The 16,760-nt window shown below is 37.2% G+C and overlaps 1 protein-coding gene across 3 annotated transcripts in view; it reads left to right on the forward strand.

Moving 5' to 3' along the window:
- Positions 1-16,521, forward strand: part of GPATCH2 (G-patch domain containing 2) — a 270,988-nt gene extending 254,467 nt beyond the window's left edge. For 2 of the 3 annotated variants that reach the window (XM_020982257.2, XM_020982256.2), the window contains one exon: positions 12,854-16,521. In XM_020982257.2, the coding sequence (XP_020837916.1) occupies positions 12,854-13,074 (221 nt within the window). In that variant the 3' untranslated portion in view covers positions 13,075-16,521. The remainder of the gene's footprint in view (positions 1-12,853) is intronic. The other variant, XM_078156310.1, reaches the window with a different exon arrangement.
- The last annotated feature ends 239 nt before the right edge of the window (positions 16,522-16,760 follow it).

Consider the following 16,760-nt stretch of genomic DNA (forward strand, 5'->3'; position numbering starts at 1 on the left):
ACCTACTCCAATTTGTCACTGCCATTTCTAAAACATGGTCCCCAAAGTGGAACACAGTGCTACACAATGCCATCACCTCCTTTTTGGTCACTGCCTCTCGGTGCAACTGCTACATTATTGACTCATATTGAGATTGTAATCTATTAAAACCCCAACTTCATTTTCTCAAAATTGTTGTCTAGCCACATCTCCTTCATTCTATACTTCCCTAATTTGAGCCCAAGAATAAAATCCTACATTTATTCCCTACACAATAGTATCTTATTTAAATTCATCCATCATTCTAATCTGTCCAGTTCATTTTGGATGCTGACTCTGCTTTCCAAGATAACTACTATCTTCATGTCTATAAGCAGCTCCACATCTGCCTAAGATTATTTACTGCAATCCTATCATTCTAAAATATATTAGGAAACTGAGGCACAGCGGAAGGAAGTGACTTATCCAAGGTCATGGGGCTTAGGAAATGTTTAAGAATCCAGGTCTTCTGACTCTTAAGTCCCATATGCTTTCCATGATAACAGGCTGCTTCTCTTTCAAAAGCCAAGCATTTTCAATGAACTAAAACTCAGATGTTAGGTATAAGCAGCCCTGGGAGGGACTTTAATTACTGAGACATGCTCTCTTTTAGGCCCAGGGATTTATAAGTTTCCTTCTGAGGCAGGACTAATAGCTAACTTGGCTTTGCACCTGGGAGTAGGTGATCAGTACCTAGTTGAGGTAAAGTGTGAAAGGGCAGAGAGGATCAAAAGTAGAGCAGATCTCAACAATCAGTGGGTTACAAATGAAATCAAAAATAACTTACAAAAATTAATTTTGCTGGTTTTTGACTTTTCTTTCTAAAAATACAAAAAAAATTTGTAATAGATATTCTCTAAGTCAAGTAATAACATAGTAGCTTGAGACCTTCCACACAAAAATCTTTGTTCTTCAAGAAAGCCTCATCAAGCCTCAGTTTTTGAATGCTTCCAAGAGTGAGAAATATGCTGTCTTCAGTATCTATCTTCGGCCTTCATTCTGTCTTCATTTTCTTGCAAAACAAATTCAGAAAAGTATATTCTGAACAAAATAGACTTATTTTAGACATCTTGTAGCAATAAAATCTTAACAGTATGTTTTTCCCCTTCACTCTAAGTAAAAAATTTAAATTCCCATCTCCTTTATTCATGTACTCTTGAGTAGTGTGGGCTTACAACCCATTTACACATCTTTGTTAGAAAATTTTATTTTGCTTCCTTAGAGCTATCAAGATTCCCAAGTTTCCGTGGTTTGTCTCAGTGAAAAACACTAGGTTGACCATTCTTTAACCTTGTGTTTTTTCCTCTTATATACACTAACTTATTATTTATAATAGCAAACATGCGAAGAAGAAATCCTAAAACTGAGAAGTAAAGTCAGAGCCTCTACAGAGGTTCAATTTTTGGTCATTTACTTCCTTTTAAACACTAAAATACAGCAACTTTTTCCAAATCTTTTCATTCATTCTTAAACCTCCTATGGCTCCCCCTCCCCCCACTCTCTCATCTGAGAACCTTGCCTCATTTTACAGAAGAAAATTGAGGCCATTCACCATGAACTCCCTCTCTCTCCTTCTCTCTTCCTTGTCTCTTATCACTCATGTGCCTTCTGCCACTCTCTTCATCTCACATGATGAAGTAGCCTTACTCCTTACCAAGGCTTAACCCACCTATTTTTTCAATCTCCTTCCATCCTGACTTCTCCAACAGATTACTCCTTCGGTCATCCCCACTCTTTCACTTGCTTTCAGTCTTTTCTTCTGTACTGGACCATTTCCTACTGCTTACACACATACCCATGTCTCCCCTATCCTGAAAAAACCCCCACTTGATCTTCCCATCCCTGTTAACTATCATCCTATATCTCTTCAGCCCTTTGTAGCTAAACTCTTCAAAAAGGCCATCTACAGTAGATGCCTCTATTTCTCTCCTCTTACTCTATTATTAACCCAATTAGGTCAAAATCAGAACTTATCACTCCACTGAAACTGCTCTCTCCAAAGTTACTAGTGATCATTTAGCTCCCAAATCCAATGGCCTTTTCTCAGTCCTATACCTGTCTGCAGCCTTTGACCCCGTTGGTCACTCTCTCTTCCTTGTTACTGTCTTCTCTCTAGTTTTTTGGGACGCCACTCTCTCCTGGTTCTTCTACCACCTTTATGACCTCTCTTTCTCTGTCTCCTTTGCTGGATCCTCCACTAGATCACACCCTCTAAACCATAGGTATTCCTCAGGATTCTGTCCCGGGCCCTCTTCTCTTTTCCCTCTATACTAATTCACTTAATGAGCTCATCGGCAAATTGTAATAATAACATTTAAAAAGCACTTTTAAGGTTTATAACTCACTTGATATATGTTCTCATTTGGTCCTCAATAATATTGTGAAGGAGTGCTGTTATCCACATTTCATAGATGAAGAAAGTAAGACAGAAAGGTTATATGACTTGCCCAGGGTCACACAGTGTCTACAGTAGGGTTTAAACTCAGGTCTTCCAGACTCCAAGTCTCATACTCTATCCACTGAACCACTTCACTACATGATATATATGCACTTGATCTGGGTGCCTAGAGGTTATAAAAATATTTTCAGTTATCAAGCCATTTTTTTCATTCTTTCTAGTAATTTTAATCTGCTAGCAATGTCTAAATATTTCCTTCCCTCAAAATTTGTTATATTCCAAGGATCTGTGATTTTGTCAGTGGGAATACTTCCTCTGTTAATGCATGTCAAAATTCCCAATACCCTTTAGTTAACTGCTTTTTTTGTTTTCTGTGTCTGAAAAGGTCATCATCCTGCCTGTGAATAACCTTTTGATGATGAGCCTCTCTAAATTTAACTGAATACATCTAAGTTATTCTAATAAGATAATTTGAACAGTGACAGATTTAAAGTTTTATCCTTGAAGGAGTTAATTTCAAAATGATCTAGAGACAACTTTTGTGGACTACAAGCTCAATATAAGTCAATGAAGTGTAGTCAGAAAGTGAATGTTATCTTAGGCTCCATTAAGAGAGTACATGTACTGGACCACAAAAGGGACTTGCCAGCTGTGCTCTTTCTGGTCAAATGATATCTGGAGTAACTTGTTCAATTCGGGGTGCCACCATTGATAGCTTCTGGAAATGAACAGCCAGGATGGGGAAGGGCCTTCAAATCATATACCACGTGAAGATTGGTCAAAAGAACTGGGGATATTTGTCCTAGAGAAGAGACAATTTACTGGGCATATGACAGCTTTCTTTAAATATTTGAAGGACTACCTATGAAAGAGAGATTCAACTTATTCTGTTCATCTACTGAAGAAAGAATTAACAGTAATGAATAAGCAATTCCATAAAGACAAATTTAGCCTTGATAGAAGGAAACACTTCGTAATATTTATACCTATTCAAAAGCAGAGTGGGCTGCCTTGGAAGGCAGTTGATTCCCCTTCACTGGAACAAAGGCTAGGTGACCACTTGCCAGATATGTGATAGAGGAGGTCCTTTTCTCAAGTGTGGGTTGGAGTAGACAGACTTTGAGGTCCCTTCTAACTCTGAGACTCTGTAATTCTCCATGATTCCTTAGACCACCAATACATAGTCCAACACTGGACTTGTATTTGAAACCTTTCCAACTTGGTAAGAGCTGCCAGAGCTTGTGCTTTCCTGGAATAACTTGCAAGAATGAAAAGGGTGCCGTGCATACCTGGGTAAAATAGGTATTAATAGGCAACTCTCAATTGTCATTTATTTGCTTCAGTCATGTCCAATTCTTCATGACCCCATGGGGGTTTTCTTGGCAAAAGTACTAGAGTGGTTTGCCATTTCCTCCTCCAGCTTATTTTACAGATGAGGAACTAAGGGTTAAGTGACTTGCCCAAGGTCACACAGCTAGTGTTTGAGGCTAATGTGAACTCAGGTAGATGAGCCTTCCTGACTCCAGTCCTGGCACTCCATCTACTCTCTATCCATCTAGATGCCTAATTCCCAATAAACCTGTATTATATAATAATTAAAAATTGTTTACCCAACAACCTATTAATTACCTTTTTATTAGCCAGCACTCACACGTATCCACAATACAAGGTAACTGATTTTCATATTGATGGCCCTGAGGCACCTACAACATTCTTCTGATATATACAAGAAAGGTTAAATTCTGTTCAATATAATTTTAATATGAGGGGTTTTTTTTTAATTCTTCAAAAATTGGTCATACATGATATATGATTATTCTCTTTGGCTTTTCTGATATTTCTCTATTAACAAAAATGACTGAGTGGAAAAATGAGATAGTAGAGGGAACAATGCTTTGAAAGTCAGGAGATATAGATTCTAGTGTCTACCAGCTAATGACCTAGGGCAGGTCCCTTAGCCTTTATGAATCTCCATTCCTCATCTCATGAATGAAAGGACTAGTCTAAAGGATTTACCAAGTCCCTTGATGGTCTGAAAGGCTATGATTCACCAAAACACCCTATTGCTTATTTGCTGCAATGCCATATCATTTCTGATAAGGTTTCCTGAATACAAAACCATTTTAACATATAGTCGTTGATTACTGAACTACAAAAATTCAAACTGCATTGAAAGATTCTTTAATGTCTTCAACCCTTCCATCCAAAAAGCTACCAATTTTAAATTTGAATATGCCTTAATTGAAAGTGAATGCTGAACATTCTCAGAAGAAATTATTCTGAACTTTTTACTCAATAAGAATTGTAAAATTCCTATATAATCACAAGTCATAGTAGCTTTGTTAGTAATGTTTGTTTTATCCAAAAATTAAATAGTTAATAACATATTTGGCAGGAATACTATATAACACATCTTGCTCCTGTCTGAATTTTGGTATCTGTTTTTCTCACATCTGAAGCAATTCTTAATAGTATTCCTTGACTATTTACCAGTGTACAGAAACCCATGTCCCTCCATTAGTTATCACAGATGTACAGCATGCAGTATTAGTTTACAGTTTTAATAATGTTACTGGTAGATTTATATCTTGCAGCAAAACAAACCATCTATGGCCCTGCTAGTACAATAGAAGCAGCAGAAAGAGCAGGTAGGCATGAAACGCAAAATGCTTTCTAAATCCTGGGTCAGGAGAAAAGGAGACTGTCGGCTCTCACTGTTATAAGGGAACCAGCCTGTATCACCTCCCCTTCCATTGGCTGTTTATCCAACATCGATTCAACACTTTAGGAGCCAAATTACTAAACAAGCTGCCAATTAGGCTTGCAGTCAGCTGGATAGATTAGTGGCTAAGAGAGACCGACACAAGATTTTCATCTCTTGAGCCAATTATGCAAGTGAATTACCATCCGCAATACTCTTTGGAAGATTTGAGGAGAAAAAGAAGACAGACTCTGCCGTATCAGACATAAGTGAGATCTAGCATAAAAAGGGTGAGGCGCGAGCAGACTATGTATTGCTAAAATTGCCCAAGCAAAAGGAGAGCTTTCTAGGAAAGGGCTTAAAGGATTTAGCACTGCTAGGAGTGATAGAAAAGGAAGTAACAGTTGCAGAGTACTGTGCAGAGTACTATAATCTTATAAAAAGAAAGATGAGAGACTCAAAGGAGATTTCAGTGTGCTATCATTTTCCATGAAATATGACATTTCTAGGCTTTTCATTTAACGATCCATAGAATTTTTTTTAAGATTGAGTGTTTGGAGACATGTGTCCCTTCTTCCCCATCTTCTCCATGTGACTGTTTTCTTCCTGTTACAAGAAATTTCTTTAAAAATATAAATTTTAGTAGTTTGCTAAATGCAACTAACATTTAAAACAGAGAATCAAGTTTTGATCATGAAAATGAAAATATAAGCTGCAGGCTAGTGTAGATACACATGGGCTTCCATAATAGGCTTATAAGGCCTTTGCCAGAATTTTATAATTAAGATATAGAATTAGGTTGCCCATGCTGGCCTTCCTGTTCATGATTGAGAAAGGACCACAATTTCATAATTCTAGCTGAGATTTTTTTTTGAACTAGGCTAATGTTATTTCTTAAGTATTAAACAAATTTTAAGCTTGAACTTTTGCAAGCTGTTGTATCCAAAAATGATTAAACAGATGTGTAGCCTGCAGCAACATTAGACCTCTGATCTGATTTTAGCTTACAGATGGAATTAAATTAATTCATGGCAATCACTGTAAAATCAAGGGTATGGTACTGAATGCTAGCATACTGTTTAACCAGAACATACCTGTATCAGCAGCTGTTAAGAAAAAATTACGTGCCTTAATTTTTCGTGGAAATCTGCCTTCATTGCCACCATAAACATGGTTTCAAAATAAAAATTTAATTGCTGGTTTTGTTATTATATTAAGGAAGCCTTTTGACAAATGACTTGCCCTTGTTTTGTGCACTTAGAAGGTTCATGCTACCTCTTAAAATTTTTGGCACCTGAAGTACTCAATTATTATTTTTGTGCATGCTTTTTTGGTCTTTGGCCACAAAGAACAAAGTCAGTCAAGGATTTTATTTTTGACATCAGACTCTAGCCATTGCAAACTACTCCTTATATCAACATTTTTTTTCCTATCACATTGTGACCCTTGTCACATCTGGCAGTCCAACAGTCGGGTTGAGCCTCAGGAAGCCATCATTGGAATGACTGTACCGGTGCAAATATTGCAGCAAATGAAGATCTTATTTAGTCTTCAGTCCTAACAAATATAACATGAAAAAAATATAAATAAGAACTTAGATAAATTAATCCATGATGAATAGCTAATTGGCTATTATAAGCAAATTATATGACAGCTTGATATAGTGAATAGTACTGAAATTGGAAGCAATGAGACCTGGGTTTGAATCCTACATTATCCCTTAACCTTGGACAAGTCACTTAACCTCTATGTGCCTTGATCAATTCCCCAGTAGTTATCTTCAAAGTCATACTTGTGTTGGAATGCAATCTATATTTATAGAGGGGATACCTTACTCTGATAAAATCACATTTCTTTACAGTAATTTCACATATGGTGAAATTATGGATGTTTGGGGCACATCTCTAACCTTTAGAGGTCAGTATCATGCTCTCCAAAATATCACAGCCATATATTGGAGTAGATGGTCCATCTGTTCTGGCCCAATGGGGCATTTCTTATAAGCATTTTTGCTTTCATGGGAAAAAGAATGGAATATCTATGTATTTTTGTTTGAAATGTGTTTCTATGCTTTTACCATGTCTTACATTTCTTTTTTTTTTGCCAGCTAAATTTGGAGTTCTTTTCTTTTTATGAAGTGGCTTGTATGGCCAGCCTCTTGCTTCTGGCTAGGTCAGTACCACCATATCCAAGAGTAAGGCTTTCCAGAGGCACTGTGCCAGACACACCTTCTCCCAGAGCCCTAGCTGGCCAATCTTTGGTCTGCTCCTGGCATTCGTTGTTGGAAGCTGTGCTTGAGGAGATGTGTTAGGACATTTATTACTACTAATTAGGAAATAAAAACTGTATGAAAAAAATTAAAACCAAATAAATCAAGATCTATCAAATGTTCTAAGCCTAAAAATTAACCTCAACTATCCAAGAGTGTTCTCTGGATACTAAAAACCTTTATTAAATTGAAATTTATTCTCTTCTGTCATGGGGGGAGGAGTGTGGAAAAAAGGAGGAGGAGTATATTTTGTCTTCCTTTAGCATTAACCCCTTCCCATTGCTAGAAACCATCAATAAATTAGTATACCTTTCTTTAAAAAATACTAGCAACCTAAAGAGTTAATTCAGCCCCAGGTGTCCTGCTAACATGTATGGTAAAACCTTAAGTTACTGGAATACTTTGGAAATGAGATACTCTTTTTAAGTGAATTTTCTGATAAAGTGAAGCTTAGATGAACCCTTCATAAATATAGCTTGCTGAACATAATTTCACATTACTTTGATGATTAAGCTTTCTGTAGTTCATTGGTTTTGTTGTTCTGAACATCAGTTGTCACAGTGTGAAACTGTAGATAGTGAAGGTATAGAGTGTTAAGTAGATGCTTTTCTCTTTATCTAGAGATTTGCTGTTGATCGAAGTGACAGGAGGGTGCTTGCTGATAGGGAAGGTGGGGAAAAAGTGCTGAAAAGAAAATGCTACCAAACAGCCATTGGAAACAGAACTATGGAGGTGAAGGGGGGAGGGTGCTACTGCAGCTGCTGTCCATGTTCTCATCCCACCATAATTGTGGAAAGGAAGAGACATGTGGGGAGGGAGGAGGAGGGAAAGATTCCAAGAGTTTCCTATACCTCTAGAAAATGGCAGTGAGCCAAAGATCTGACTCTGTCCCTTTCTCATATTCTGTAGACATTTAAAATGTCTTCTCCCAACCATCTAAGTACCCAAAATCTCTATACCAAGCCCTCTTCTCTCCCTACTTTAAGCTCCTTGATGATCTCATCCAGATTCAATTAACACTATACATATGATTCCAGAATTTATACATCTAAATATAATTTAATGCTCCTAAATTCTAGTCCCACATCTTCAAGTGCCATGTTGAATAGGACCATCTAAATGCCCAAGCAGCATCTCAAATTCATCCAAACTTAGTTGATCAGATGTTACAGAGGTTAGAGTGCTGGATTTGGAGTCAGAAAGACCTCATGTCAGATCATGCCTCAGATACCTAATCAAGTTAAACCCTGCAAAAGTCACTTAACCCTCTACAGTCTCAGTTTCCTCATTTGTAAAGTGGGGGGTGATAATAGCACTTACCTCACAGACTTGTTATGAAGACCAAATGAGATAACATGTATAAAGTGTTTTCTCAACTTTAAAGCACTATATAAATGCTAGCAAATTATGTTATTAATTCACTACCTCCCCCCCCCAAAAAAAGCTATCCTATTCCTTTTTTTTTTAAACAATGAATAAGGATATTTGTTTTTTAATTAATTTATTTATTTTTAGTTGTCAATATTAACTTCTGTAACCTTTTATTTTTTTTTGTCTAGGCAATGGGGTTAAATGACTTGCCCAGGGTCACACAGCTAGTAAGTGTTATGTGTCTGAGGCTGGATTTGAACTCAGGTCCTCCTGAATCCAGGGCCGGTGCTCTATTCACTGTGCTACCTAGTTGCCCCTTTCTATAACCTTTTGAGTTTTAAATTTTCTCCCTCTTTCTCTTTTCCCTCCCTCCCAAGATGACATGCAATCTGATATAGGCTCTACATATACATTCATATTAAACATATTTTCACATTAGTCATGTTGTAAAGAAGAATTAGAACCAATAGGAGGAGCCATGAGAAGGAAGAAACAAAACAAACAACAACAAAAAAAGAGAGAGTAAATAGTATGCTTTGATCTGCATTCAGACTCCATAGTTCTTTCTCTGAGTATGGACAGCATTTTCCATCATTTGTCTTTTGGAGTTGTCTTAGATCCTTGCATTGCTGAGTAGAGCTAAGTCTGTCAGAGTTAGTCATCACACAATGTGGCTGTTACTGGGTACAATGTTCTGGTTTTGCTCACTTCACTCAGCATCAGTTCATATAAGTCTTTCCAGGTTTTTCTGAAGTCCACCTACTCATCATTTCTTATAGTACAATAATATTCCATTACATTCATGTAACCCAACTTGTTCAGCCATTCTCCATTTGATGGGCATCCCCTCAGTTTCCAATTCTTGGCCACTACAAAAAGAGCTGCTATAAATATTTTTGTACATGTGGGAATCCTATTTCTTTTGAGATCCCTCTCTGTCACCCAGGTTAATAAACTCAGTATCAATGCTAACAAGATCTTCCCTATCCCTCCCCATATCCAATCAGTTGCCAAGCCTTATCAGTTCTCCTTCCATACTATATCAGTCCTCTTCTACTCACATGACCACTTTTGGCACTCATTACCTCTTACTGGAATTGTTGGAATAATCTCCTGATTTTTTCCTTCCTCTGTCCAATCCATCCTCCATACAGCTGCCAAAATAATATTCTTAGGGGACAGATCTAACCATGTCACTCCCCTACTCAAGAACCATCAGTGGTTCCTCATTGTCTTGGGGACAAAATACAGATTTTTCCACCTGTCCCTTTACTTCTACCACAGTTTGGTTCCAACTTCCCTTTCTAATTTTATTTCACATTGTTTCTCTTCACACAATGTTCTTACCAAACTGTACAACCAGCCATTCCTGATCTTGACATTCTCTTTCCTATTTCTGTGTATTTGTCCCATGCCCATAATATACTCCAAACTCATTTCCTCTTCTCAGAATTCTTGTCTTTCTTCAAAGTCAGCTCTGGTACTTGCCACCTCCATTGTGAAACCTCTGCCAGTACTTCCAGCTGCTAATGTTCCCTCCCCTTCAAATGATCTGTTTGTATGTTATATTCACCAAGTAGGATGTAAGCCTCTCAGAAGCAAGATCTGTTTTATCTTTGTGTTTGTTGTTGTTCAGTTATTCCAACTCTTCATGTCCCCATGGGCCATAGCACACCAACTCCTTCTGTCCTCCACTATTTCTCTAAGTTTGTCCAAGTAACTGTTCATTGTTTCCATTATATTATATAGCCATCTCATACTCTACTGTTCCCCTTTCCTTTTGCCTTCAATTTTTCCCAACATCATGGTCTTTTCCAGTGACTTCCATCTAATATTATGTGGCCAAAGTACGTAAGCTTCAGTTTCAGTATTTGGCTTTCCAGTGAATAGCCTGATTTAATTTCTTTAAGCGTTGACTGATTTTATCTCCTTGCTATCTAAGGGACTTTCAGAACTTCTCCAACACCATAATTCAAAAGCATTGATTCTGCCACACTCAGCTTTCATGCTGGAAAAGCCATAGCTTTGATTATATGGACCTTTGTTGGCAAGATGATGTCTCTGCTTTTTAGTATGTTGTATAGATTTACCATGGTCTTACTTCCAAGAAGCAAGCGTCTTTTAATTTCATGGCTATAATCACTGTCTGCAGTGATCTTTGATCCCAAGAATATAAAATCTGACATTGCTTCCATTTTTTTCTCCCTTTCTTTGCCAGGAAATGATGGGACCAGTTGCCAAGATCTTATTGCTTCAAGCTAGCTTTTATACTCTACTTTTTCCCTTTCATCAGGAGGCATCTTAATTCCTCTTCACTTTGTGCCATCAGAGTTATATCATCTGCGTATCTGGGATTGTTAATATTTCTCCTGGCAACCTTAATTCCAGCTTTTGATTCATCCATCCTGGCATTTCACATGATATACTCTGCATATACGTTAAATAAATAAGTTGACAATATCATACTCCTTTGCCATTATGAAACCAATCAATTATTTCATATTAACTTCTAACCATTGCTTCTTGGCCCACATACAAGATCCTCAAGAGATGAGTAAGATGATCTGGTACTCCCATCTCTTTGAGGACTTGCCATATTTTGTTGTGATCCACACAGTCAAAGGCTTTAATGTAGTCATTTAAGCATAAAAAGATGTTTGTTGTCTGTAACTCTCTTGCTTTCTCCATAATCTAGCAAATGTTAGCAATTTGGTCTCTAGTTCCTCTGCCTCTTCAAAAACCAGCCTGTTCTTCTGGTAATTTTTGGTTCCCATATTGCTTAAGCCTAGCTTGCAGAATCCAAAGCATGACCTTGCTGGCATGTGAAATGAGCGCAACTGTTCAGTAATTTGAACATTCCTTGGCATTGCTGTTCTTTAGGATTGGGAGGGAAACTGATCTTTCCTAATCCAGTAGCCACTATTGGGTTTTCTAAATTCGCTAGCATATCAAATGCAGCACTTTAACAGCATCATCCCTTAGAGTTTTAAATAGCCCAGCTGGAGTTCCATCACCTGCACTAACCTTATTCTCATCGTTAGCAGTGCTTCCTAAAGCCGTTTGACTTTGTTCTCCAAGATGTCTGACTCTAGACTAGTAACCATAGCATCATGGTTATTGGTGATATTAAGATCTTCCTTGTTATGGTTTCTTTCCCCCTCTTCTTAATCTCTTCTACTTCTGTTCCAACCATTTTCTGTTGGTTTGTTTTTGTTTTTTGTTTTTCATTTTAGTGCTGTCCATGGGGTTTTCTTGACAAAGATACTGGAGTGGTTTGCCATTTCCTTCTCCAGTAGTTCATCTTGTTGTCAGAACTCTCCACTATGACCTGTCTGTCTTGAGTAACATAGCTCATAGTTTCATTGAGCTACACAAGTGCCTTCACCATGACAAGGCGGTGATGGAGGGTTGGGGGGGAGGGTAGAGGGAGGTGGTTATGTTTAACTAAATAAATGTTTGTTGAATCTGAATGACAGTTTCCCTAAAGAACCAAGGAAAAACCCAAAGCCATAAGCCCTGGCACTGGCCAACAAATTAAGAACTACTGCTGTAAGAGAGTACACTGAATTCATATCTTAGATGTTGCTTTTATTTTTCTTTTTAACAAATCCATAATGGGTTATTCTTTAGTCTTTTTAGTCGTTTCAGTCTTTCTCAAGCAAAGGGAGAGAAAAACTCAGCTAGTTGGGTTCAAGTTAACCAAAGTTTTACCATTTATGCCCTTTTTACCTGTCGTTAAATCATACCTCATAACTATTGAGATGAAGTACACGAAAGGCAGAGCTGTGCTGTAGCCATGGCAAACAGATGAATCTGGGCGTCCTTGAGATTGTTAGGGTTTTGTGTTATTTTTTTCTTAATCTATTAGAGTAGGATAATTAAATTGTGCTTATTTTATCATTTCCAGAATCTACCATGTAATACATATGCTCAGCTTTCACATTCAAGTTTTCCATGAGGTCGGTGCATACAAAAGCAGCTTGTTCCAGCTCCCTATCCAGTCATAACAATCAGAAGAATAATGTTTCTCAACTGATGAAATCTTCCTCTCTTCTCATGGCAGTACTGAATAATGTTGTTTATATCATTAATGCAGGACTTGTAAGTGAAAATGCTCAGCCGATCCCAGAGACCAACATTGGAAACCGAATGCTTCAGAGCATGGGCTGGACACCTGGGACAGGCCTTGGAAGAGACGGCAAGGGGATGTCTGAGCCAATACAGGCCATGCAGAGGCCCAAAGGATTAGGACTTGGATTTAGCCGACAAAACACCACACCACCAAGTAATGTCCCCAAATCAGGAAAATCTACCTAAGAAGATGATGGTATGCTTAGGCTTTTTCCCAGAAACCTAGTTGTTCTCAATTTATAATATAGCTTCCATTTATGAAGCAGCAACCAACATGCCTCAAATCTGCCACACCAGAGTACCATCAGTGTTTAGTCCTGCCTCAACAGGAAGACACAAATTTCAGTCACAATTCATGGTGCTAAAGTGGAATCCTAATTGTACTTGTTTTCAATATTTTAAATCAACTTCTAATGATAAAATACAGCCCATTTTTTCCATTAAGGTATTTAGAAATTAGCAATTTTAGACCCCTTGCCTAGGGCATGTGGGGAACATGCATATGCATATGATTGGGTTTATGTTCTTCACATTATCCAAAATGCTAGTTTACCCAGAAGACTAAGCCCTAGACAGATACTTCTTTGGTAATCATGGTAGCTTCGTGGTCCTTGAGTTTCACATTTTGTGAAGATTTGTTAGTAGGGTGACACCCATCAGGTTCCCATCCTAGGTTGACATGGTATACAGTTTTTACATATGACAACCAATTCCTACATATTTTCCTAGGAAATTAAAACAAAAATATACCTTATCTCTTGATAAATGATCACCACTGAGTGCCCTCAACACTACTGAAATGCAGCTTTTTATGCATTTTTACCTCATTTAAGACCTAAAATGAACAAATGTCGAATGAAAAGCATATTTTTAAATTCACCCTAACTGAGCCGTATGATCTCTTAATTTAGACCAGTCTCTACCTCTATTCCCCTTAAATAGTTCATTATAAGATAACTCAGTTGTACCAAACTGATTTTAAATTTTGATCATTGCAGTAAGGCCTTAGAATAAAAATTTGCCTCTAGTAGTAACAGAAATTGAGAGATTTCTAACAGTAGCCTACCCCAAGATGTAAATTCTGAGATATTCAAGGGAACAGCCAGACAAGTGAAAGAACAAACTGGTCCTTTAAAATCAAACAGGACAGGCATTTTAATTATGTGCCTAATTTAGTATCCAAGTATTCACCAATCAAGTACTGCGCTAAATAGGAGCAGGTATACAGACACACTTTTCATGTATGTAAAAAGCTGTGCTGTGTTCTGCCCTGTTCTCATTGTTTTTAAAGTAGTGTTAGTATTAATAATACTATTAAAATGATGAGTTTTTATTGGATGACTAAATGCTAGGGTAGTACATTAGGAGGCTTCTCTCAAAATTTTTTGTAAATAACTAATTAGTCATCAGAGTATTTAAAACACAAGCACACTCAACCTACCACTTCCTTATCCTCTGAAGGAAACAGTGATGATATGGAAGAGATTGGCCTGCTGTTTAAATGCCTTGAAAGTTTTGCCAAATACATACATTTCTTTTAAGAATTCTCCTCTTTTGAATCTGAGATGGGGAGTGCCCTGAGAATAGAAAGGGCAGGAGGGAGGGGAGGGATGGGGTAATGATAGTTTGCTCTTTTGTGCTGCTAGCCAAATATTCATGTTGCACAAAGGAACTGGTTTATTTATGAACTGCTGTTCAATGCTGTCCAACAAGTGTGTTGTGTAGGAAATTAAGGGGTGTGTGTGTGTGTGTGTGTGTGTGTGTGTGCACGTTTATATATGTTTAGAAAGGGGACTGGAGCAAAATGTGTCTATGGCTTTAAAAAAAAATTAGCATATAACATCCTCAGCCATATTGGAAAAAGATTTTAAGAAATGTCATTGCCTGAGAATCCTACAGCTCTAGAATTGTGAAAATCTCAAGTTTTCAGGTGATGGTAGAATTATCTCTGTGTCTAAGTGATCAAGATTTGACTGATACTTGTTTTTCAACTTCACTGTCTGGGCTGCAGAATTCTAGAGAATTCAGTCATGAAAGGGAAAAATCAGTGATGATTCCATTCAGCTTGTGAACAACTGTTTTGGATGAAGTCTAGAGTTGTTCATGGCAGCATTCGATCTTAGCTGTGGGTATTTGTTTTCACTACTGTGTTTATGAAAGTGTATCATTTCTTCCACACAAAGTGACTGCTCTGAGACTTAGCACACAAAGCCCTTGTGGTCCTTGTAACTAACCATGGTACTTGTGACACAAACATTATATTGTTCATATTGTCATTGAATGTAAAATAGCTGTCACCCTTTAAAATTGATATGTGTTGCACACCAAGAATTTCAAAAACACGTGTGAACCAAAGTTCAGAGTGGAGAGATGGGAGTATCCCAAGTTGACTTGGTATGCACCCAGATCTTTGCTCCAGAGCCTGTATTAATTCACCATGATGGTCCTATAGGAGAAAGGTACCCAAGGTGACTTGTCAGCATACAAATTCTGGTCTGAAATATGGAAGATTCTGATTTTAAATCAAACCTCTGTTAAAGCACAAAGCACACTAAGTTAGATGATGTTTAGACATTATCATGGTTTGGTGGGTTTTTATTTTTGTTTTTTTGGGTTTTCTTATTTTGGGTTTTGGGGGCTTTTTTGTTTTGTTTTGTTTTGGTTTGGTTTTTTGCCATTTATAATTCCTATAGGACCAAAGCATTCAGTGGAGTGTGCAGTTTAGAATGACTTGTTTGTCTCTCCATAGAAAGGTAGCAAGATAATTTCTCTATACTGCCAAAAGGCAGCCCTTGTTACCCTTCTAGTCAAAAGCCTCTTATTGGCCTAATTGATTGCATTAAAGATCTATGTGGAAATTTTAGAGAATGCAGAGATCTAACAATGCCTATTAACCCCTACCCTTCAGATAACCAGATTACTCCATTCTCTGGCAATGGCATTGAGAGTTTTGTCAAAATGCATTTGAATTAGCTTTCCACAGATTTTTTTTTTATCATTTAGTACTACCAAATTGATCTGAGAGAGTACTGTACATTTCAGTTTTTTTCCAGAATTTCAGTATGTTGAGATTTTATCACACTCAAATACAGTTATCTTTATTTTAAAATAATAGGGAATGCTTTTAAAAATCCTATTGTTATCTGAAACTAATTGGATCGTCTCTACATTTGATTTCATAGGCCTTCCAGTTTATACCATGGCATTAACCAACAGCAAAACCATAGCTATAGCTAAGAGGACATATGTGTGTGTACCTATGTGTATAAATGTATGTGCATGTGTCACTACATGTGCCTTCTGATATACATGCATTGGATGTAAAATATGCATTGTGTTGTTATGTTTATCTTCACACTATGTACTGATGTACTTGTAATTAATTGAACAGTTGATTTAATTGACAGCAATTTCACTTTGAGCAAATATTTGAAGAAGAAAAATTACTGTTAACATGCTTGTTTTAACCATTTCCCTCTACATTTTGTTTTCTGTAGAAACAGTTGCAATTGTTATTCTAAAATAAAACTGTATGGGCAAAAAAAAATTGGTTTTAAAGGTATATGGAAGGCTGTGCTAACAATTCAACAAAAATAGAAATAAATAAAGCATAAAAGATTTTCTGGTTAAGCACATTTTTGTTCTTGAATATATTCTTTATACAGATTTTCTTTCTGCACCAAGTGTATCAGGAATTTAAAGAAGAAAGACTCTATGCAATTCAGTTAGATTATAAACCCCTTGAGGGCAGGGCTAATGGCTTATGTTTCTTTTTTATTGCCAAGTAGAATCTTTGTTACAGTCATGTGCCCAAAGTGGCGTTCACTAAATATTTGTCAATGAAATAACACCTTATGAAAATAAACAGGTAT

The sequence above is a fragment of the Phascolarctos cinereus genome, unplaced genomic scaffold (genome assembly GCF_003287225.1).
Source record: "Phascolarctos cinereus isolate Bilbo 61053 unplaced genomic scaffold, phaCin_HiC Scaffold_5;HRSCAF=322, whole genome shotgun sequence".
In the NCBI taxonomy this organism is placed as follows: domain Eukaryota; kingdom Metazoa; phylum Chordata; class Mammalia; order Diprotodontia; family Phascolarctidae; genus Phascolarctos; species Phascolarctos cinereus.